The 25,736-nt window shown below is 39.8% G+C and overlaps 1 protein-coding gene across 2 annotated transcripts in view; it reads left to right on the forward strand.

The window, feature by feature from the left end:
* Positions 1-495: 495 nt before the first annotated feature.
* MND1 (meiotic nuclear divisions 1) overlaps positions 496-25,736 on the forward strand; it is a 74,103-nt gene continuing 48,862 nt past the window's right edge. Inside the window, exons 1-4 of one of the 2 annotated variants that reach the window (XM_008000030.3) lie at positions 496-587; positions 5,964-6,029; positions 13,849-13,906; positions 16,648-16,796. In XM_008000030.3, the coding sequence (XP_007998221.1) occupies positions 585-587; positions 5,964-6,029; positions 13,849-13,906; positions 16,648-16,796 (276 nt within the window). In that variant the 5' untranslated portion in view covers positions 496-584. Of the gene's footprint in view, positions 588-1,129; positions 1,364-5,963; positions 6,030-13,848; positions 13,907-16,647; positions 16,797-25,736 lie in introns of those variants that run through there. The other variant, XM_008000031.3, reaches the window with a different exon arrangement.

Raw genomic sequence — 25,736 nt, forward strand, 5'->3', positions numbered from 1 at the left:
CTAAGGGAAAAACAGACATACACAGGATGTGAAAAGCTGGAAAGCAGTGGGTAGCGGCTGGGGGAGATGATGAGAGGTCAGATTAGAGGACAGATTAGAAGAAAGGAATCTAGTCCGCCCCAGACGAGACAAATCCGCAAGGATGGAGGAAGCATTTACTTCCTCAGCAGCCTAAAACGCCTCTATTTTTTAAATCCAAACTTAGGCCAGATTTCTGCGGCGCCAAGAAAACGCAGTAAAAGCAAAAGCAAGATGTCCTTTAAAAAAAAAAAAAAAAAAGTCACATTCACAGAATACCGAGGAGACGGATGCAGCTCTGTAATCGGTCGGGTGAGACGCGGACAAGCTCCCCCCGCCCCGGCCTCAGGCCCGCGCCCCTTCCCCCGCCGGCTGTTCGGATGGGCCGCTAGGGGTCGCTGCGGGCCGCGCGTCCGAGGACCGGCCTCCTCCCCCACCTTCTCGGTCTCGCTGCTCCGCCCCCGCCGTGTCGGCGGCGCCAAAATCAAACGCGCCCTGGTCTGCCCCGCCCCTCGCCCCTCGCCCAACGCGCAGGCCCAGCCAGCGGAATCCCCGGCGCCCGCGCCATGGTAAGGACTGAGGCTATGGTCCCGCGTATTCTTCCTCCCTAGTGTGTGGGCTTCGCCGCCCCTCGTTGGCGTGTGGATCCTGGCCTGGCGTTGACCGCCATGCCGGGCCGCGGGAGCGGTCACCCGGCTCTCGGCCTCACAGTGGAGAGGCCAGGCCAGGCCCGGCCCGGCCCCACCGCGGCCATTCCGCACTCTGCGTCGTTCCCCGCCGCTCCTGTCCGGAGTTCCGAGGCGGGGGGGGGCGTCCGCGGCCTCCCGGCTGGCTGCACCCAGCGTCTGTCCCCAGGGCCCGTTCGGGCGGGTTAAGTTAGAACGCGGGAAGCGTTCGCGAACGTGACTCGAGAACCTCACCAACCCCGATTTATCTAAAAGACCACGAATCCCTTGAGAACCTGGGCTCCCTACGCCTCCAGCCTCGGCCACGCGTGGTGTAGCCCCCCATTAAGAACGGGGAGAGAAAGCGCAAGTGGGCGGGAGGGACTGCGGGGAGCGAACGTCTTGATCCCAAAGCGCCCTCCTGGTTTGTCACCATTGAGTGGTTTTCTGTATTGTAATACGTAGAGCACATTCCAGAACTTCTCAGTTTCGAGTTACCTAACGGATCTTCACTTTGTGCCAATTAGTCCATTTCTGTGAAAATGCCCCGGTTTCTGCCAAAGGGCAGGAGTCGCTGCTCCTGTGCCGGGCGCTGCTGGTTGTGTAGGGCGCTGATGCTTTTTTAAGGACCCTCTGCACTGAATAAGGCTTCCTCGCCTGTCATGATCGGTTAAGTCCTGGTAAGATTCCGGATCGGCTTTGTGAGCTTAAGGTCTTTCTGCCCATCAAATCATTTTCATAAACCTTCAAAGTTTCATGCCGTTTTTTCTGCTTCAGTTGGCGAAGAATCAACATCTAGTTAAATGGATCTAAGATTTTAATATCTTCATTTACTTAAGTGGCCGTTAAATGTTGCCGAGCTAAAGGGGGCGGGGTGGGACACCAGGATCTAGTTGTATGCTATTTATTTGAAGATACTTGTCCAGATGTAGTTATAAATGATAACGGCTTCTTTGTGGTTAAACTAACAACCCAGCCACCTGGGCGTAAAGTGCTCTAAGAAGCCAAACAGGACTACAGTTAAATCTGTTAGCAGTGCCCTTCAGTGTTACCATTTTTCTCTGCAGGGTTGCTGACCTCGTATAACTGACTTGGAGAACTGTGCAGCTCAAACGCGCTTTGTCCTTTTACCTAATCTCTCTCTCTTTATACATGAATCACCTTCTAATACTAAATGTGTTAACTCTTCAGAAGCTTACCTCTGATAATAGAGAATCCTTTTAAAAAATTAAAACTTGATACGATGCGGACTTCCTATTTTTTAATATGTGATCAGGAAATAAGTTTAGTGTTGGTCAAAGGTAAACTTTTGATTGATTATGAATTAGAAACTGTTTTCATTTGGTTAGGCATCCTAAGTAAATAGAGTTCGGGCAATTTTTGAAATTGCAGAAGTGCAGTGCTGAACTCTGAGAGCAGCAGTGACATCTACTTAATAATTCTTCATAATTTTATTGTAACTGATGAGTAGGGCTGGCTGTAGGAATTCCATAACTTCTAATTGAGAAGGTTCCTCAGATAACATGATTTTTAAAGTGGCTTAAAATACTTCCAGAAAGCTTCATAGTCCTTGAGTCAGATTTTGAGTCTCCTGACTTACTACTAATTTGAATGCATCGCTAACTTACACCACCAGGTTTTTCCTAATCTTAATTAAATATTAAATACATCCTCATTGATTTTTTTGAGAAGTTTCTAAATATGAGTATTAATATGGCATCTTTTTACATTAGTTATTTTAATTCTGGGTATGATACTCCTACTGTGGTTAATAATAGAAATTATTTCTAGTCATAAAAGAGACTGATGAATAAATCAGGCTGAAAACAATGGAAATGGATGATAGAGCTCATCCACGTTTCCTGAGTAACTTCCATAGCTGCTGAGCTGAATGTTGAGAGCTTTCCTAAAACTGTCCTAAAACCAGGACACTAGATTCTCCTCATTGCCTGCCTCTGGGGGACAGATTCTTGTGGAGTGCAAGGAGCTGTTTAGAATATCAAAATGTTAGGATCTTTCCTAACACTTTGGGATCTGCTTTCTGCTAATGCAGCCACAGACTGAAGTTCTTAAGGGATTCCCACTGCCCTGCAGTGCCCTTGACATGGCCATCAGATTCTGGGCTGACAAAAGTAGGGTTCTCAACCCTGCCACAATTAAAAAATACGTTGGAGAGGATTTTAAAAATATATTGGAGGATTTTTAAAATATGTTGCCCAGGTCCCATTCCAGAGATTTTGATTCCATTCATTCGACGTGAGCCTGGGCATCAGTATTTTTAAAAAACTCCTGAGCTGATTCTAATGTATGGCAGTTTAGGACCTGTTGGACTAGAAAAATATGTTGAAGGAGTCTTCTAACTGTTATGAATTTCATGCTTGATTTATCAGATACTGCAGAGGCAAGAATGAAGGCAGGCAGATAGAGCAGTCCTGGACCCTGGCTCTCAGCCCTAGGTTTAGTGAGCAGGTCTGTATGGGTTCCTGGAGTTTGCCTACCTGAGATTTCTCTGATTTATCTCTCCAAGCCAGGCAATACGTGGTGTCACTGAATTCACTATGATTAATTCACCCATTATATCTATGGGAGTATGGTAGGGGTTGGGGGGCTTAGGAGCCTGAGCAGCCTCAAATTTTAGAGTTGGGGGCTTTAGATACATGGTCCTAAAATTAAGAGCTTTATGTCTCCCCTGTCTAACTTGGCACTAAGCCCTGGAAAGGCAAAGGCAGTTCATGTTCTGAAGAAGTTTTTCAGTGTGCTGGGAGAGACAAGTAAACGTCTTTTCAATGTAGTAAGTGATTTGACGAAGGTGTGTTCTGGGAATACATGCTTAGCCTGTGAACTCAGGGAAGTTCTGGAGGGATAGCGCCTAAATTAAGCCTTGGGAGATGTTTTGGAGTTTTGAGTAGGCGAGAGGTGAGGGTGTTCTAGGTGGAGGAACAACATTTTTTTTAAGGACAGAAATGAGAGCATTCTTCGAGTAGATAATTGCAAGTAGTTTTTGTGTTACAACTCAAGTAGCTTAGGTTTCCATTCTGTTAATGGCAAAATTTGAGGTGGGGTGTGGTGGAAGAGGCTGTAAAAGGTAGCCTGGGGTTAGGTGATAAAGGGCTTTGTATATCATACTGGGGTACTCAGATACGCCTGGATGTCTGGGAGCCACTGGAGGGTTTTGAGCAAGGGAGGGACATGGTCATATTTATGTTTTCCCAGCACAGAATGTGAACATAGAGGGTGAGTCAAAGTGTGGTTAGGGGACTGGAGGTATATTGCAGGAGACAGATGATGAAGGCCTGAATGAGGCAGTGGTAGTAGAGATAGAACAGACAGGACAGATAAGAGAAGTAATTAAATGCTGAAACTGGCAGAACTTGGTGATTGGTTGGATGTGAGATAAGAGAGGTGAAGGTACCTAGGATGACTGTCAGGCCTCTGGCTTGGGTCACAAGGTAGTATCTGAGACTCAAGGTCTAGAACAGCAAGTTTGTGGGGAGTAGGTATGAGAGAGGAAGAGTTGAGTTTAGACAGAGTTGAATTTCGTCCAGCAGGCGGGTAGATGCATGAGACTGAAGCTCAGGAGCACACCCAGGGGTGAATGTAAAGATACGAGATCTCAGCGTGAGTGTTAATTAAAACCATGAAAGCAGATGAGATCAAAGATAAGATATTAGGAGATGGGGTCAGTAGCCAAACCCTGCAGCAAAACAGTGTTTGAGAGTAGACTGAGGAAGAAGAGAAAAATATAAACTTTAAGCTGTTTATTTACCCATATTACTCATCAAGAAATACCTGATCATTTTTTTCCTGTGGGAATAAGTTAGTGCACTGTTTTTTTTGTTTTGTTTTGTTTTGTTTTTGTGGGCTTTTTTTTGTTTTGTTTTGTTTTGAGACAGTGTCTTGCTTTGTTGCCCAGGCTGGTCTCAAACTCCTGGCCTCAAGTGATCCTCCAGCCTAAGCCTCCCAAAGTGCTGGGATTACAGGTGTGAGCCACCACCCAGCCAAGTTAGTGGGTTTCTAGGTTTTACAAGAATTAAGACTCACTCACTCTAGTGTGTAGCCAGAATGGCAATTCCAAATCATTGTCTTCACTTGTGTAAACTCATATTTTCTGATGATGTTTTTGGTTGGATGGGGCAGTCTTTAACTGTGGTTTTATGTCTGCTGTTTAAGCAAACAATTTATATTCCTTTATAATCCCCTACAATGTTTGAGAAATATGCAGATCACATAAGAAATATTAGTGTGGAATTTTTAATTAGAGAACTGGAGGTGATAGTGCTCACTCTTTTTTTTTTGTTTTGTTTTGTTTTTTCCTGTAAACCTTTGGGTTGGAGGAAATTTGGCTCCTTTCTCTTCTAACTTGGGATTTAGCTTTATATATTCTATATACAACATATTGTAAAATTTATTATTAACATATATTTCAGCTACATATTGTCTTAATTTCAAATTGGCTAAAGGGTATTACAGAAGAATAACCTGAGTAGGCTTCCATTTTCTACTTGGATAGGCCTTTCCTCCTTCCCTCTTGTCGTCCACATTGCTGCTATAATTAACTTACTAAAATGCAACTCTAATCTTGCCACTAGTCTGCTTTAGAAATTACTCAGCAGCTCCTCATTGTCTAGAATGAAGTCCACTCTCAGCTGGACAGTCAGCTTTTCATAACCTGACCCCACACCTTTCTCATCCCATCTGCCACTCCCCATACATACTTCATACAATAATTATCCCCCACTGCTTATCCTTCTGGAGAATTCCACGTACTTCCGTAACATTGTGCCTGTGTGTGGTCTCCCCAAGATGTGCTTCTCACCATTTCTCAATTTGCCAAAATCCTTTTAATCTCTGTCCTTCTTAGGTAACCCTTCTTCCTCTGCATGGTGGAATTCATTCTGTTCTGGGTATTTATGTAGCAATTGGTACATGTAGCTGCATGTAGCTGTTCATTAGCTATAAATAGTTACATCTATCTATTTTCTGGAGAGATTGTAAACCTTTGGAAGGTCAATACAGTGGCTTATCATTGGTTCATTTTATAAATACTGAATTTCTATGAAATGCCAGGCTCTATCTCAATTTATAATTACTACCTTGGCAGCACCTACCACAGTGGTTAGCAGATAGTAATTAAAATGAGTCTTTAGGTCTGACTTTGAGAGTATCAAACCTGTTGGTATCAGATAAGACCATGCATAAAATTTCAAATAATGTTGCAAATTCAGCTGTTTTCAAAATGTGTTTAAAAGCATTGTTTACTTTTTAATTTTTGTGCTTTAGTCAAAGAAAAAAGGACTGAGTGCAGAAGAAAAGAGAACTCGCATGATGGAAATATTTTTTGAAACAGTAAGTCATTTTCTTTAACACGTAATTTTGTGTAATTTTCATCTTAAGTATATGTCATCCAATGTTAACTGCCCTTCTTTGTAAGACATCAATACTGATCAATTTCTTGAAGAATGGGTAAGATTCTGCAAATATTTGTGGCTCCTGTGAGTTATGGAGTTGAAAAAACATATCCCACTGTTGGTAGTCTCTTTCACCTAAGCAGTCCTGTATACTGGCACCAGAATTTTCTGATGCATATATTTGATTGTCTCCCCTTTCTGCTTGAAAAATAATAATGACAAAAGCCCACATCTCCTGAGTGCTGCCTAGGTGCCAACCAGTCCTGGATCTCAAACAATAGAAGCCATAGTTCCAGGATTCAAACCAGGGAGGATCATTTGATTTCAGAGGGAGTACCAAATACTATGTCTTTGGATTTTAAGTCTGTCTAATGTGTAACACATAGTTGATGGTACACAGGCCTCCTTAATTTATTCCAGATATTTGTACCTGCCACCAACAGGAAATATGTTTAAAGTTTCATCTCCTAAGTGACAGAGCCAGAGTTCAAACCCAGGTACCTGGCTCTAGAGCCTCCTGTCTCATGGCTTTACCCTGTTACTGGAAAGCTTTTCTTTGTCTTCAGGTTAAAGGCCACATAAATCTTTCACCTAAAACAACACTAACTTCAAGTCATATGATATGGCTTGGCAGGACCTGCATAGCCTCGTTGGCTATTTTCATCATATACAAATGTGAAGATGGGAAAAAGTGGTAAAATTGAATATTAATGTGATAAAATCCCTTTTCACTTTAAGGCAGATTCTTGGTAAAAAAAAAAAAAAAAAAAAAAGCAAAATACACTGGGGATTTGCCCACTAAGTATAATCTTATTCTTAAAAGTCATTGGCAGTTCAGAACAGGATATCATATTATGATGATGATATGGTTAGGAAGATAAATTGGTGAAGTCTCTATATGAAAATTACGGCAATTATTCTGCTGAGTTGAAATATTTTTCCTATGGTCTCAGCAAGAAAAGTAGGTTTAATTCCTACAAGGCAGTAGAAAGCTGAGGAGAGTGTTGGGGAAATTATTTTGTCATTTTACAATATTGTTAATTATCTCAAATATAAAAATTGACAGTTTCTAACTGAAAAGTTTTAAACCTTGTCCTCAGTAACACCAAAACATGAAAAACTGAGGATCAGCAGTTTAAGGACGTTAGTAATTAGTGAGGTTTTCCATAAAGCTGGGAATTAATTGTACTGATTGATTCATTTCATATATTCCTATTTCTTTTTTTCATTATAGCCTAATCAGTTGCTGCTCATTTATTTAGTCTATCAGTTTTTTGATGGAATTGAAAAGTATAAGAGATTTGGCAAAAGTAATGGAGGCCATTTAATTTATTCTCTCATGAATGGGATATGGTATATCCAGGATCCAGACTGATGTCAAAAGTAGATAAATATTCAATTTGCTTCAACATCTCAAAGCAAATCAACAATAATGGTGCAGAGTGAAAAGCATGGATTCTGGAATTCAGATTCAGGAATCTACATTCTAATTTCGTTGTTGCAATTGGCAAGTAAAAATTCCAACAAAATCAAATATGGCTACTCAAGGATTTGTTACAGAATTTGACTTTCTTTAGATGTCAATAGCAGCCCCCTTTTCAAGACTAATGTCATGGGAAAATGCTTATAATTTAATGTTAAGTAGAAAGTGTAAAATGTAAAAAACTGCATGATGACAAATATTAACAATGGTAAGATACAGGTGGATTTTGTTTTACACTCTTTGTTACCTACAGTGAACAAATACTACCTTTTTAATCAAATTAGAAAATCAACTAATGAAGCAGCACATACTATATTGCCTCTAATCATAAGTGGGCTGTCTGCAAGGTTTTGGAACTCTTTTAAAAACATAGTCATTGGTAATAATGACAACTCATAGAGAGAGTAAGAACCGTCAGGGACTATTTGAGGCACAAAATAGGCCACCAATAAATGTGTTGAGCTTTTTAAAAAATTACTTCAGCAAACAAATGAGTAGCTTTCCATTGGCACACAGATCTCTGGAATGGCCATGCGTATGGCCAGATAATTAAAATAAATATATAAATGGAGAAAAAGAGGCATAGACATGATCATGTATGGATGGATATATATGTGCGTGTATGTGTGTTTTAGAGGTGCTAATGTAATAAATTATTTGCCTGTTGCACTTAGGAAGAACATGAGAACAGTGTAGCTCAATAATTGAAAGTTTGCATCTGGAACCTGTTTAACTCAATAGCTTTGTGACCTTTAAGCAAGGTTCTTGACCTCTCTATGTCTGTTTCTTCTTCTCTCCAAGAAGATGATAATTTTACCCAGCTCACAGTGTTGGTATGGGCATTAAATAAGATAATGTATTAAACAATGCCCAGGTCATAAGTGCTTTATGAAATGTTATCTAGGGCCAGATGCCACGGCTCACACCTGTAATTCCAATATTTTGGGAGACCAAGGCAGGAGGATCTGTTGAGCCCAAGAGTTTGAGGTTGGTAGTGAGCTGTGATCACACTCTGTCACTCAGGCACTCTAGCCCAGGTAACAGAATGAGACCCTGTCTTTAAAAAAAAAAAAAAAAAAAAAAAAAAAAAAAGAAAGGTTCAACATATGCAAATCAATAAACGTAATTCAGCATATAAACAGAACGAAAGACAAAAACCACATGATTATCTCAATAGATGCAGAAAAGGCCTTTGACAAAATTCAACAGCCCTTCATGCTAAAAACTCTCAATAAATTCGGTATTGATGGAACGTATCTCAGAATAATAAGAGCTATTTGTGACAAACCCACAGCCAATATCATACTGAATGGGCAAAAACTGGAAGCATTCCCTTTGAAAACTGGCACAAGACAGGGATGCCCTCTCTCACCACTCCTATTCAACATAGTGTTGGAAGTTCTGGCTAGGGCAATCAGGCAAGAGAAAGAAATAAAGCATATTCAGTTACGAAAAGAAGAAGTCAAATTGTCCCTGTTTGCAGATGACATGATTGTATATTTAGAAAACCCCATTGTCTCAGCCCAAAATCTCCTTAAGCTGATAAGCAACTTCAACAAAGTCTCAGGATACAAAATCAATGTGCAAAAATCACAAGCATTCTTATACACCAGTAACAGACAAACAGAGAACCAAATCATGAATGAACTCCCATTCACAATAGCTTCAAAGAGAATAAAACACCTAGGAATCCAACTTACAAGGGATGTAAAGGACCTCTTCAAGGAGAACTACAAACCACTGCTCAGTGAAATAAAAGAGGACACAAACAAATGAAAGAACATACCATGCTCATGGATAGGAAGACTCAATATCGTGAAAATGGCCATACTGCCCAAGGTAATTTATAGATTCAATGCCATCCCTATCAAGCTACCAATGACTTTCTTCACAGAATTGGAAAAAAACTGCTTTAAAGTTCATATGGAACCAAAAAAGAGCCCCATTGCCAAGACAATTCTAAGCCAAAAGAACAAAGCTGGAAGCATCATGCTACCTGACTTCAAACTATGCTACAAGGCTACAGTAACCAAAACAGCATGGTACTGGTACCAAAACAGAGACAGAGACCAATGGAACAGAACAGAGCCCTCAGAAATAATACTACACATCTACAACTATCTGATCTTTGACAAACCTGACAAAAACAAGAAGTGGGGAAAGGATTCCCTATTTAATAAATGGTGCTGGGAAAATTGGCTAGCCATAAGTAGAAAGCTGAAACTGGATCCTTTCCTCACTCCTTATATGAAAATTAATTCAAGATGGAATAGAGACTTAAATATTAGACCTAAAAGCATAAAAACCCTAGAAGAAAAGCTGGGTAATACCATTCAGGACATAGGCATGGGCAAGGACTTCATGTCTAAAACACCAAAAGCAACGGCAACAAAAGCCAAAATTGACAAATGGGATCTCATTAAACTAAAGAGCTTCTGCACAGCAAAAGAAACTACTATCAGAGGGAACAGGCAACCTACAGAATGGGAGAAAATTTTTGCAGTCTACTCATCTGACAAAGGACTAATACCCAGAACCTACAAAGAACTCAAATTTACAAGAAAAAAACAACCCTATCAAAAAGTGGGCAAAGGATATGAACAGACAGTTCTCAAAATAAGACATTCATACAGCCAACAGACACATGAAAAAATGCTCATCAACACTCGCCATCAGAGAAATGCGAATCAAAACCACAATGAGATACCATCTCACACCAGTTAGAATGGCAATCATTAAAAAGTCAGGAAACAACAGGTGCTGGAAAGGATGTGGAGAAATAGGAACACTTTTACATTGTTGGTGGGACTGTAAATTAGTTCAACCATTGTGGAAAACAGTGTGGCAATTCCTCAGGGATCTAGAACTAGAAATACCTTTTGACCCAGCCATCCCATTACTGGGTATATACCCAAAGGATTGCAAGTCATGCTGCTATAAAGACACATGCACACGTATGTTTATTGCGGCACTATTCACAATAGCAAAGACTTGGAATCAACCCAAATGTCCATCAATGACAGACTGGTTTAAGAAAATGTGGCACATATACACCATGGAATACTATGCAGCCATAAAAAAGGATGAGTTTGTGTCCTTTGTAGGGACATGGATGCAGCTGGAAACCATCATTCTCAGCAAACTATCATAAGAACAGAAAACCAAAGACCGCATGTTCTCACTCATAGGTGGGAATTGAACAATGAGATCACTTGAACACAGGAAGGGGAACATCACACACTGGGGTCTATTGTGGGGAGGGAGTATGGGGGAGGGATAGCTTTAGGAGATATACCTAATGTAAATGACGAGTTAATGGGTGCAGCACACCAACATGGCACATACATACATATGTAACAAACCTGCATGTTGTGCACATGTACCCTAGAACTTGAAGTATAATAAAGAAAAAGAAAAAAAGAAGAACAATATTATCTAGGATTATATGTCTTCCATGGTATCCTACACGTAGTTCTTTTTATATTGTCTTCATCCCTTCTTCATTATCTCTGCTTAATGCCGGGGAGTCTAAGAACTGAGATTTACTTAAGATCATTTGCTCTGTCCACTTCAATGACCGCACTGAGTTCTGAGGCTAGTTCTTTCCAAGCCTGTTTGTTTATACAGCAGCCCCACTGGGGCAGCCAGTACATCTGGAGCTCTTCCTTGGTGACTACATTTAGGCAGATATCTCAATGGTTCGTGTTCTTTTTCTAGGGAATTTAAAGTATTTGCAAAGAGGTTTGATTAACTGATTTTTCTAATGCATTAAAGACTTACAAGTCAGTAATGTATTACATGTTCCCTGAGACTCTAAAGTATTATGTTTAAATAATTTATTCCTCAGTGTGCAAAAATTAATCTCATACTCTCACGAAGTTCAATGACTTAGTATTTTCCTAAATTTACTAACTCTTAGGTGTAGTGAGATGAAATTTTTTCAACATTTTATTATGAAAGTTTTCAAACATACAGCAAAGATGAGTTTTTCAGTGAATACCCATATGCCTACTACCTAGATTCTACCATTCGCATTTTATTCTTCTGGCTTTATCACATATATATATTCATCTATCCACTTCTTATCTCTCCATCAACTCTTTTTTTTTAATGTACTTCAAAGGAGTTCTTTATATATGTATATCCTGGGTGCCAGGCCTTTTCCAGGTACATGTTTTGCAGTTATTTTAATCTAGTTGGTATTTGTCATTTCATTTTCTTTCCAGTGCCCTTGGATGAGCAGAAGTTTTAAATTTTTATGAAGTATAATTTCCAAGTGCAGTTGCCTTTTCAAGTTTATTTTGGAAGAACTGTATCCCAAATTTTTCGTAACAATAATCAAAATATTTCTGGGTTTTTTTGTTGTTGTTGTTTTGTTTTGAGACTGAGTCTCTCTCTGTTGCCCAGGCTGGAGTGCAGTGGTGTGATCTTGGCTTACTGCAGCCTCCACCTCCCAAGTTCAAGCGATTTTTGTGCCTTGGCCTCCCGAGTACCTGGGATTACTCGGGTGCCCGCCATAACGCCCAGCTAATGTTTGTATGTTTAGTAGAAACAGGGTTTTGCCATATTGGCCATACTGGTCTCGAACTGCTGAGCTCAAATGATCCACCCGCCTCAGTCTCCCAAAGTGCTGGGATTACAGGGGCGTGAGCCACCATGCCCAGCCACGATATTTCTGTTCTAATTACTACATACTTTAGTTTTTTCAAATGATTTAACTTTTGTTATGCAAGTTCTTTTCACCACTTCAACCAAGGCTTATTAGTAGTAGAAAATAATATTCTAGACAGGTTTTTTTTTTTTTTTTCCTGGTCGTAAGATATAAATATTCAACATGCATATCTTCCCTTAATGTTTTCCTTTGCATATGGTGGACATGCAACATGTATATGTGAATGATTGATAGGCAGCCATGAATTGTATAATTTCCCTATTGTTTAGGTATAGCTCTTCCACGAAACCTGACAGTTGCCTGTTTTGCTTTTAGTTAGAATTGCTAAATCTGTACAGTGTCACACATGTTAAAGCACTGTCTGTGTTTTCTTAAAATCAAAGTGTCAGAGAAGGTAATTCGCTCCTGTTACCAAGTGATCCAGTATAACTAGGTTGGTGTTTTTTTGATATCATTTCTGTCTTGTTTTGTTTTTTGAAACAGAATCTCACTCTATACTCAGGCTGGAGTATAGTGGCACAGTCATAGCTTACTGCAGCCTCAACCTCCCAGGCTCAAGCGATTCTCCCACCACAGCCTCCCACATATCTAGGACTACAGGCACACGCCACTACACCCAGCTAATTTTTTGATTTTGTAGAGCTGTGGTGCGAGAGTGGTCTCAATATGTTACCCAGGCCAGTCTCCAGCTCTTAGGCTCAAGCAGTCCTCCCAAAATGCTGGGATTACAGACAGGAGACACCGTGGCTGGCCTATAACTAGTTTTTATACTTAAGTGGGAAGATTGTTCTTTATGTTCTGATCTCTAAGAACTTTAAATAATTGTATGCTACTGGCCAAGCATGGTGGCTCATCTCTGTAATCATAGTACTTTGGGAGGCTGAGATGGGAGGATTACTTGAGCCCAGAAGTTCAAGACCAGCCTGGGCAAAATGGTGAGACCCTGTCTCTAAAAAACTTTTTAAAAATTAGCCAGGCATGGTGGTGTGTGTCTGTAGTCCCAGCTACTCAGGAGGCTGAAGTGGGAGGATTGCTTGAGCCCTGGAGGTCAAGGCTGCAGTGAGCCATGATCATGCCACTGCACTCCCATCTAGGTGATAGAGTGAAACCATGTCTCAAACAAAAAAAATTGTATATGTATGCAAAAATCTCTTCCTTTTAAGTTCTATTGAGGGTATTGAATGAGATAATCAAAGAGTTTCTTATAAGCTCTAAAATGCTTGATTCTATTATACTGTTCATTTCCAGGCCAATTTTTAAAATACGTTTTTTCATGAACATAAAATTATGATGTATATATAAATATATAGTAGAACACGATAGGGCGACTATAGTTAACAATAATATATTGTATATTTTAAAATACTCAAAGTGGAATCGGAATGTTCCTAACACAAAGAAATGATCAGTGTTTGAAGGGATGGATACCCTAATTACCACAATTTGATCATAGCACATTGTATACCTGTATCAAAATATCACACATACCCTGTAAATGTATACAACTATTATGTACCCATAATAAAAGTTTTTTAAAAAGATAATATACATAGTAGAAAATAAACACGTGCTTTTCATTTTCTTTAAAACCCTTTTAAACAGAAAGATGTGTTTCAATTAAAAGACTTGGAGAAGATTGCTCCCAAAGAGAAAGGCATTAGTAAGTACCAAAATTACACTGAAATGTTTTGGGAAATATACTGGGATGTTTTTGGAAATATCTTAATATTCATTAAGTCATCTTTTCTGCAACAGTCTTTCACTTTATGGAAAACCTGAATTTCTAGAGACAAAGAAATTACCACCAGTTACCTACCATCCAAAGATAACCACTGTCGTGTTGTCCTTTATTTTTCTGTATAATACATCCTGTATATTACATTTTGAATATATATCCCTGTCATTAAATATCCTTTTATAACATAAATGATTGTATAGCATCCCATTGCAATAAAAAATTACTTTTAAAAATCTAGTTGATAAGCTGGGTGGTAGCACACACACCTTGAGGTCCCAGCCACTCTGGAGGCTGAAGCGGGAGGATCGCTTCAGGCCAGCTAGGCAACATAGCAAAATCCTGTCTTTAAAATAAAAATCCAGTTATTAGACTGGTTTCCAGTTTTTTTGCTGTCAAAAACAATGTATTGACAGGCATCCTTTTATGTATCTATTATTGTTTTGTTTGGCTGTATTTATAAGGTGGAATTTCCCCATAAAAGATATGTATAAATCAGGCTGGGCGCGGTGGCTCACGCCTGTAATCCCAGCACTCTGGGAGGCCAAGGCAGACAGATCACAGGGTGAGGAGATTGAGACCATCCTGCCTAACACGGTGAAACCCCGTCTCCACTAAAAATAAAAATAAAAAAATTAGCCCGGCATGGTGGCGGGCATCTGTAGTCCTAGCTACTCAGGAAGCTGAGGCAGGAGAATGGCGTGAACCTGGGAGGCAGAGCTTGCAGTGAACCGAGATTGCACCCCTGCACTCCATCCTGGGGACAGAGCAAGACTCCGTCTCAAAAAAAAAAAAAAAAAAAAAAAAAAGATATATATAAATCTAAAGTTTTAGCTACAGAATGCCACATTTCTCCACCCATACTGAGAGTACCCATTTCCTTGAATTCTTTATTTTTTTAGTGTTTTTAATTGGGTAGTCATGTCTAATTGCTTTATTTTTTATTTCTTCAGTTATTAATGTGGTTGAACATTTTTCTCATATATTGGCCATGCATATTTCATTTTATTTTAATTTTTTTTATTTATTTATTTTTTTGAGACAGAGTCTACTCTGTCATCCGGGCTGGAGTGCAGTGGTGCAGTCCTGGCACGCTGCAACCTCTGCCTCTCAGGTTCAAGCAATTCTCCTGCTTCAGCCTCATAAGTAGCTGGGATTACAAGTGCCTGCCACCATGCCCAGCTAACCTTTGTACTTTTTAGTAGAGATGGGGATTCGCCATGTTGGCCAGGCTGGTCTCAAACCCCTGACCTCAAGTGATCTACCTGCCTCGGCCTCCCAAAATGCTGGGATTATAGGCATGAGCCACCATGCATATTTTATAGATGCACATTGATGTGTTTTTTCTGTGTCTTATGTTGTTTCAAAATGAAAAGACCTCTTTTATTATGAATGTACATACAAATGAAACTAGACAACCACTGAGAGTCCCTCACACTTTTATGCACACCACACAGTTATTCTGTCTTTATAGTCATCAGTGAACAATTGGTTCTGCTACTTCTTAAAGATAGGCAAATTTCTTAAGTTTAAATACACAGCTGACCCTTGAACAACACCTATGTTGTTCAAGATTGGGATACCAATCCCCCACACAATTGAAAATCTGCATATAACTTTTGACTCCCCCAAAACTTAACTACTGATAGCCTGCTGTTGACAGGAAGCCATACCATGTATTTACTATTCATTAAGTGGCAGTGGATCATCCTAAAGGTCTTCGTCCTTGTCATCTTACGTTGAGTAGGCTGAGGAAGTGGTGTTGCTGTCTCGGGTGGCAGAAAATCCACGTATAACTGGACCCATACAGTTCAAACCTGTACTGTTCAAGGGTCAACTATACAGTTTTAATTACACCAGTGTCCTAATATCCCCAGACAAATTGTAGGTAATGGAATCTCAACTGTATCTTGAAGGATCAAAACCAAAATTCAATACAGTCTACAAGATGGAAAAATTTATTTTAAAAATTTGTATTAACTAGATTCCTTTTTTTCTTACCGTTTTCCCTCCCAGTGATTGACAATTTTTTTCTGCAGTATAAGATGATAGCCAAATTACCCAACATCTTTTTTTAAAAAAGAAACATTATTTAGAAAAGGAAAAGATACCATATAGCAACAGACTATGAGCGTTAACACTATTAAAATTATTTACTAAGCACTGATGCTAGTATCTTCTATTAGTACATAATCTATTAGGGGAGAAAAACTTGCATTTCTGTAGTTCTGTTTTACTTTTTCAAAGGCTTCTCACAAGTAACATTTTATTGACATTACCGCTGTGCACCAAAGTAGGTTTGGAAATGATCATATCTAATAGGTTTTAAAAATTAGGCATAAAGAACAGTTTGCCCTAGAGTCATCCAGTGTTACTGCTAAGAGTTAAGACTAGAACTCAGGTCCTATTCTTAATCCTGTATATGACCTGTTTTCCCCTAAGCTCCTATATAAGTTATGCTTTGCTTAAGGATGGGGATACATTCTAAGGAATGTTCCCTTAGGCAATTTTTTGTTGTGCATATTGTTATTTTTAAGAGCTTATTATTTATTAACTTTTTAATTCTTGATTTGTCATATGTTTTGCAAGTGTTTCCCCCGTTATTTGTCCTTTAATTTTATTTATGGTGTTTTTTTAACATAGAGTCTTTAAAAATTGTCTCTTAGCTGCTATGTCAGTAAAAGAAGTCCTTCAGAGCTTAGTTGATGATGGTATGGTTGACTGTGAGAGGATCGGAACTTCTAATTATTATTGGGCTTTTCCAAGTAAAGCTCTTCATGCAAGGAAACGTAAATTGGAGGTTCTGGAATCTCAGGTAAGCTGCCACAGTTAAAAGGAATAGATTTGCTTTATAACAGGAGTTGTTTTACTTCATCCTCTTTTCGTTTAGCAGTTACTTTTAAATTTTTGATGTGCATTATTTGACTGAAAGTCTAAAGATAATCAACATCTCTTTCTACTAAACAATATGAGGAACTTAGAACGTTTTAATTTTCATCTTCCCATATGTCAAGGTATTGTTTTTGTTGTTGCTGTTTTTATTGTTTTTTCATTTTCTCTTTATCAGTAGATGGTTTTTTGGGAGCAGTTTTAGACTTACAGAAAAACATTGATGGAAAAGTACAGAGTTCCCAAACATGCCCTTCCTCCCTCACCATGCACACAGTTTCCCCTATTATTGACATCCTATGCTAGTGTAATAAGTTTGTCACAATTGAGCCAATATTGATTTATTAACTAAATTCCATACCTTACATTAGGGTTCATTCTTGGTGTTATATATTATGTGAGTTTTGACAAATGCACGATGATGTGTATCCACAATTATAGTATTGTACAGAATAGTTTCACTGCCCTAAAAATCTGGTGTTCCCCACCTATTCATCCCTTCCTTCTCCTGAAACTCTAGCAACCACTGATCTTTTTACTGTCTCTATAGTTTCACCTTTTCCATATAGTTGGAATCATATAGTGTGTAACCTTTTCAGATTGGCTTCCTTCACTTCACAATATGCATTTGAGGTTTCTCCATATCTATTAGTGGCTTGATGGCTCATTTCTTTTTATTGCTGAATAATATTTCGTTCTATGATTATACCACAGTTTGTTTATCCATTGAGCTATTGAGGAACATCTGGGTCACATCCAAGTTTGGGCAGTTACAAATAAAGCTGCCATAAACATTCGTATGTAGGTTTTGTGTACACATAAATTTTCAACACATTTAGTACCAAGGAGCATGATTGCTGGATTGTATGGTAAGTTTATGTTTACTTTCTAGGAAACTGCCAAAGTATCTGTTTTTGCATTCCCAACTATGGTGGGTAAGAGTTACTATTGGTTCACATCATTGCCAGGATTTGGTGGTGTCAGTGTTTTGTATTTTAGCCATTCTAATACATGTGTAGTGGTATCTCATTGTTGTTTTAAATTGCCATTGTCTAATGACGTATGATTTGGACATCTTTTTTTTTTTTTTTTTTTTTCTTTTGTGAGATGGAGTTTCACTTTTTTTGCCCAGGCTGGAGTGCAATGGTGCGATCTCAGCTTACTGTAACTTCTGCCTCCCTGGTTCAAATGATTCTCCTGCCTCAGCCTTCCAAGTAGCTGGGATTACAGGCGCATGCCACCACGTCCAGCTAATTTTGTATTTTTAGGAGAGACGGGGTTTCACCGTGATGGCCACGCTAGTCTCAAACTCCTGACCTCAGGTGATCCACCCACCTTGGCCTCCCAAAGTGCTGGGTTTATGGCGTGAGGCACCACGCCCAGCCCTGGAACATCTTTTTTTATGCTTATTTGTCATCTGTGTAACAGGAGGTGTTTAGATCTTTGCCCATTTTTTAATTGGGTTTTTGTTTTCTCATTATTGAGTTTTAAGAGTTCTTTGTATATTTCGGACACCAGTTCTTTATCAAATACATGCTTTTCAGAGATTTTCTCTGAGTCTGTGGCTTGTCTTTTCATAATCTTAACAGCGTCTTTCACAGAGCAGTTTTCAATTTTAATGAAGTCCAACTGGTCAGTTTTTTTCTTTCCTGGGACATTCTTTTGGTGTTGTAACTAAAAAGTCATGGCCAAACCCAGCGGCATGTCGATTTTCTCCTATGTTACCTTCTAGGAGTTTTGTAGTTTTGCATTTTACACTTAGATTTATTATCCATTTTGAGTTAATTTTTGGGAAAGGTGTAAAGTGTGTGTCTAAATTCAGTTTTTTGTACATACATGTCCAAAGTAACTGTATTTTGGTATAATTTACTTCTTTTGTGTATGTGTGTGTGTATATATATGTATATGTCTATATATGTATACATATAAAGCAAGACTCTGTCTCACACACACACAAATATATATATATACACACACACATATATATACACACACACTTATATAACTACTAAAGTACCCAGGGTCTTGCTTTGGCACCCAGGCTGGAGTGTAATGGCACAAACATGGTTCACTGCAGCCTCAACCTCCCAGGCCCAAGCCATCCTCCCACTTCAGCCTCCTGAGTAGCTGGGATTATAGCATACTCTGCTAATTTTTGCACTTTTTTGTAGAGACAGGGTTTTGCCGTGTTGCCCGGGCTGGTCTTGAACTCCTGAGCTGAAGTGATCCACCTACCTCAGCTTCCCAAAGTGCTAGTGGGTAAGCCACTGCAAGCGGCCTGTAACCCTGTGCACTTTATGAATTTAAAAACATATCAAGAAGGAATCCATACTGAAGGACTTCCTTTAGTAATTTGTTCAGCCAGAGTGTAAGAGTGGTAAACTCTCAATCTTTGTTTGAAAATGTCTAATTTATCATTGCTTCCCAAATATAGAATTCTTAGTTATTTTTCCTCAGCATTTTTAAAATGTTATTTCGTTGTCTTGTGGCATATGTTGCTAATGAGATGTTTTGCTATCATTCTAATTGTCTTGTTTTCCTTAGTAATTTCTCTTCTGTTTGCTTTTAAGATTTCCTTTAGTCTTTGATGTTATGTTATGATGTTTTATCATGAATCCGAGTTTGCATGTTTTTATTTCTTCTGCTTTAGGACCCTGGCTGCTGCTTCCATGTAATAATTAAAGTCTTCTATTATGGAAAATTCTGGCTGGGCGCAGTGGCTCACGCCTGTAATCCCAGCACTTTGGGAGGCCAAGGCGGGCAGATCACAAGGTCAGGAGATTGAGACCATCCTGGTTAACATGGTGAAACCCTGTCTCTACTAAAAATACAAAAAAAATTAGCTGGGCGAGGTGGCGGGCGCCTGTAGTCCCAGCTACTCGGGAGGCTGACTGTAGTCCCAGCTACTCGGGAGGAGAATGGTGTGAACCTGGGAGGCGGAGCTTGCAGTGAGCCGAGATTGTGCCACTGCACTCCAGCCTGGGCGACAGAGCAAGACTCTGTCTCAAAAAAAAAAAGAAAAGAAAAGAAAAGAAAATTCTAAGGTAGTATTACTTCAACTGTTTCCTGTTCCCTAATAGCTCTGTTCTTTCCTTCTGGGATTCCTATTTGTATCCTCATTCTGTCGTCTATGTTGTTTAAGAACTCTTTATTTTTCCATGTCTTTCCATGTCTGTGATTCATTGCAGTTAATTTTCTCAGCGCTCTTTCACTTTCAGTTCTTTCCATAACTATTTATAATCTGCTACTTAGCTGTTCATTGAGTCTTTTTATTTTAATAATTAGATTTTATCTCTAGAAATTCTATTTGGTCCTTTTTCAGTTCTGCCTATCCTGTTTTTCCTACACTGTTCTATTTCATTATGGCTTCTATTGCTTTCATCTCTTTTATAAATTTAAACTTATTGATATGGCTTTGATCTGTGTCCACTCCGAAACCTCATGTCAAATTGTAATCCCCAGTGTTGGAGGTGGGGCCTGATGGCAAGTGATTGGATCTTGGGGGCAGTTTCTCATGAATGGTTTAGCATCATCCCCTCAGTGCTGTTCTTGTGATAGTGAGTGAGTTCTCATGAGATCTGGCTGTTTAAATGTGTAGCACCTCCCTCACCTTTGAGTCCTGCTCCTGCCATATAAAACGCCTGCTCCCGCTAAGTAAAAGATCTCTGAGGCCTCCCCAGAAGCAGAAACCCCCATGCTTCCAGTATAGCCTGCAGAACCATGAGCCAATTAAACCTCTTTTCTTTATAAATTACCCAGTCTCAGGTATTTCTTTATAGCAATGTGAGAACAGCCTAATACACATACTTAACTTATATTTTCTGATTACTTAAATATGTCAAATTTGGGGAGGACTATTAATTTGATATGTGTATCTGCTGGCTGCTACCATTTGTAGTTTTTTTTAACCTGTATGTTTTTTAGTTTTTATTTATGAGCTCACATTCAATTGGTGATGTTTAGTCTGTGGGAGCCACAGGTGCTCTGTGAAATAGTGGTTTAGTTTTTTTTTTTTTTTTTAGAATCTCTGGGTACTTTAGTAGTTATAGACCAATTTTTATGTTAATTTCTTGGCTTACAGTTCTACTGCCTCATGTTTTATACAGGATGAGTACTGCATAAAATTTAGTATGCATGTCTATACATGGCATGGATTGAGAGATTTGTTTTCCAATAGGTGACTTTCCCCCACCCCCAAATGAAGTGCAAGATGGAGGTAAGCTCCTTGTTATTGTCCATGGAATTTGCTGGTACTTTGAGCTATATGCTGGAGCTCAGTTCTAGCCCTCCTTGTCTCATGACCCTTCACACCTGCTTTCCTGGTGTGCATGTTAGACTCCTAGCCCCTAGTCACCTTTCTATTGTTGCTTTTTGTTTTTTCATTTCTGTCACCTGGGGATAGTTCTTCCTTTTTTTTTTTTTTTTTTTTTTTTTTTTTTGAGATAGAGTTTTGCTCTTGTCGCCCAGGCTGGAGTGCAGTGGCACAAGCTCAGCTCACTGCAATCTCCGCCTCCCAGGTTCAAGCAATTCTCCTGCCTCAGCCTCCCGAGTAGCTGGGATTACAGGTGCCCACCACCATGCTTGGCTAATTTTTGTAATTTTAGTAGAGACAGGGTTTTGTCACTTTAGCCAGGCTGGTCTTGAACTCCTGACCTCAGGTGATCTACCCGCCTCAGCCTCCCAAAGTGCTGGGATTACAGGCATGAGCCATTGCACCCAGCCTGATTTTATTTTTTTATTCATCATTCAAAAGACAGTTTTGCATGTTTTTTTGAGTAAAAGAAGATGTGTTGGATTTTGGAAGTAACATGCCTTCAAAGAGCGTGCAGTCAGTTGTAGGAAGACAGTGGGAGAAAAGGAAGAGGATAGAGAAGGATTGGTGAAGAGATAGGTAGAGGCCACATTCCTCTGGGGCATGATCAGGAGTTCGGACCTACCTAAGAGGGATGGAAAGCCAATGAACATTTTTACCAGAGAAGTTACATGATGATAAATGCCTTTCTGGGGACAGTACGAAGAACAGGTTGAGGGAAATGGAGCCTAGGATCAGAGAAATCAGCTATAAGGCTATTATAATTGCATGGTTAACAAATGGGGACCCACATTGAGGTGTCTGCACACTCTCTAGGATGGCTACTGTCAGAAACACGGAGAGGGCCAGGTGTGGTGGCTCATGCCTGTTATCCCAATGCTTTGGGAGGTCGAAGTGGGAGGATCACTTGAGCCCAGGAGTTCACGACCAGCCTGGGCAACACAGCAAGATTTATTACAAAATAATAGTAATAAAATTTTTCGAAAGAGAATAATAAGTGTTAGCAAGGATGTGGAGAAATTGGAGCCCTTGTGCACTGTTGATGGGAATGTGAAATGGTGCAGCTGCAGTGGAAAACAGTATGGTGGCTCCTCAAAGAGTTATAAATAGAATTACCCTATGATTCAACAATTCTATGGTGTACATCTGTGGTCTCAGCTACTTGGGGCCTGAGGTGGGAGGATCACTTGAGCCCAGGAATTCAAGACCAGTCTGGGCAATATGGCAAGACTGCATCTCTACAAAAAAATTGTAAAAGTAGCCGGGGATAGTGGCAGGCTCCTGTGGTCCTGGCTATTTGAGAGGCTAAGGTAGGAGGATCTCATGAGCCTAGGAGTTTGAGGTTGCAGTGAGCCGTGTTCGTGCCACTGCACTGCAGGTTGGGCCACAGAGTGAGACCTTGTTTAAGAAAAAAAATTCCATTTTTTGGTACATATCCACGACTTGAAAGCAGGGTTTTGAAGAGCTATTTTTACACCTACATTCATAGCAGCATTACAGTAGCTGAAAGGTGGAAGCAACCCAAATGGCTTTCCATGAATGAATAAGCAAAATGTGAAAGTGGAATATTATTCAGCCTTGAAAAGGAATGACATTCCTTTTATTTATTTATTTAGAGATGGAGTCTCACCCTGTCACCCAGGCTGAAGTACAGTGGCACAGTCATAGCTCACTGCAGCCTCAAAACTCCTGAGTGTAAGTGATTCTCCAGCCATAGCCTCCTGAGTGGCTAGGATTGCAGGCTCATCCCATCACAAGGAATGAAATTCTGACAAATGCTACAACATGGATGAACCTTGAGGGCAGTATGCTAAGTGAAAAGCCTGACATAAAAAGACAAATACTATATGATTCCACATAATATGAGGTATCTAGAGTAGTCAAACTTACAGAAATAAAAAATAGAATGAGGGCTGACGTTGCTTACCTTAGAAGATGGTTCCACTGGCACTCCTGTCCCTGACTGAAGAACCAGATGTTGTTGCCAGCAAAAAAAAAAAATTCTATCCAAGCTACCAGTCACAGTTCTGGAAGGTATGTGTCATTGGCCAAGCCTGGGTCATGTGTCCACACTCTAGTTGCCAGGAGAGCTGGGGAAGTAAATAATTAGGGTTTCTAGATTCTGTGGTAGGAGTTAGCTGCTTCCTGTTGGCACAAACAGTTCCCCAAAACAGAAACAGGGTTCAGATGCTGAACAGCACCCCTGCTCCTGTGATAGATACTCACAAAATGAGAGAAAAAACTCTAGAAAGGAACACAGGACATGGAGTCAAAATAACAACAAATTTATGGAATACCACCATCGTGTGCTAGATACTGTTCTGGGCACTTGGGATCCATTAGTAAACAAAGGTTGAAAGCAGGGAGATCAGATAGGTTATTGGAATAATCCAACTGTAAGGTTACAGTGGTTTTTAAATTTATTTTATATTTTTTATTTAAGAAAAAGGAGCCGGGCACGGTGGCTCACGCCTGTAATCCCAGCACTTTGGGAGGCCGAGGCGGGTGGATCACGAGGTCAGCAGTTCAAGACCAGCCTGACCAACATGGTGAAAACCCGTCTCTACTGAAAATACCAAAAAAAATAATAATAATTTTAGCTGGGCTTGGTGGCGGGTCCCTGTAATCTCAGCTACTTAGGAGGCTGAGGCAGGAGAATCTCTTGAAACCAGAAGGTGGGGGTTGCAGTGAGCCGAGATTGTGCCACTGCACTCTAGCCTGGGCAACGAGAGCAAAACTCCGTCTTAAAAAAAAAAAAAAAAAAGGAAAGAGAAGGCCTCAGAAAAGAGGTCATCTTCTTTTTTTTTTTTTTTTTTTTTTTTTTGTTTTAGGAGATGGAGTCTTGTTCTGTCACCCAGGTTGGAATGCAGGGGCACAATCATAGCTCACTGCAGCCTTGAACTCCTGGGCTCAAGCAGTCCTCCCACTTCAGCCTCCCGAAGTTCTGGGATTACTGGTGTGAGCCACTGTGGCTGACCACGGTAATGATGGTTTAAACCAAAGCAGTGGCAATGGATTTGTGAAAAAAGTTGTTGAATTCTGGATATAGTTTGAAATTACAGCCAATAGGATTTCCTTATGGAATGGATATAGAGTGTGAGGTCAATAAGGGAATTGTATTAGTTTTTTATGACTGCCATAGTAAATTAGTGCAAACTTGGTGGCTGCAAACACAAAAATTTATTCTATCACAGCTCTGGAGGCCAGAAGTTCAAAATCAGTGTTACTAGGCCAAAATCAAAGTGTTGGCACAGCTGCTCCTCCTCCAGAGGCTCTCTGGGATAATCTTCCTCACCTCTTTCAATTTCTGTGGGCTGCCAGCATTCTTTGACTTGTTGCTGCATCACTCTAATCTCTGCCTCTGTGTCACATTGCCTTCTCTTCTGCTGTATGTGTCAAATTTCCCTTTAATAAGGATACATGTGATTACATTTAGGATCTGTCATAGTAATCCTTGATATGAACATTGACTACCATAGCAGTTGTGGATGAATGTTTTAAAAATTCTACTAAGATAGGGAAGACTGCAGGAGGAGCAGGTTCCTGAAGGAAAATCAGAAATTCAGCTTTGACCATGTTAAGTTTGAAGTGACTGTTAAGACAAAGAAGTAGAAACCATCAAGTAGACAATTAAATATATGAGTCTGTATTTCAGAGACAAGTCTATAATTTAACCAACTGCTTCACTAATCTCACTGCAGATGGGGGAGTCCTCACTGAATCCTGACTCTCAGGTTGTTCCACATTTTCTTTGAAGTTCTATATTTAGAGTGTTATTGGTTACAAGTACTAGGACATTACTCACACTAGTGGGTATGTTTTAAGGAAGTAGAAACAGGAATGGGAAAACATGTAAGAATAATAACTGGTATTTATTGAGCATTTGTGCCTGGCAGTGAACCATGGTCCTAAATGTATTATCTCATTTAATCCCCACAGTATTATGAGGTTAGTATTGTATTTATTTTATAGATGAAGAAACTGAGGCACAGAGAGATTAAGAGCTTGTCCAAGTCTCACAGTAAGTGTGGAATTGGGATTCCATCTCAGGTGTTTTGACTCCAGGTAGCCTGTCTTTCCATTCTCCCCTCCTTACTGTCCCCTCCTCTCCCTTTGGCTGCTAGAGTTGGGTAGAATGGAAGTCTCAAAAGCACTGTGGCTGGGCAGATATTCTAAAAGTACTCACCTTATCTCTCTTTTTTTTCAACAACCTTGCTGAGATGTAGTTTATATACTGTATAATTCACCCATTTAAAGTGTATGGTGTAATAGTTTTTAATATGTTCACTGATAGATGTACAGTCATCACTACAGTCAATTTGAGAACATTTTCATTACCTCACACAGAAACCCTCTACTCTTTAGCTATTATTCTGAATCTTCTGAGCCCACTCCTCCCACACAGACCTAGGCAACCACTAATCTACTTTCTGTCACTGTAGATTTCCCTGTTCTGGACATTCTATATGAATGGAATCATATAATATGTAGTCTTTCATGACTGACTTCTTTCCCTTGTCATAGTATTTTCAAAGTTCATCTATGTTGTATGTT

Source organism: Chlorocebus sabaeus, chromosome 7 (assembly GCF_047675955.1).
Source record: "Chlorocebus sabaeus isolate Y175 chromosome 7, mChlSab1.0.hap1, whole genome shotgun sequence".
NCBI lineage: Eukaryota > Metazoa > Chordata > Mammalia > Primates > Cercopithecidae > Chlorocebus > Chlorocebus sabaeus.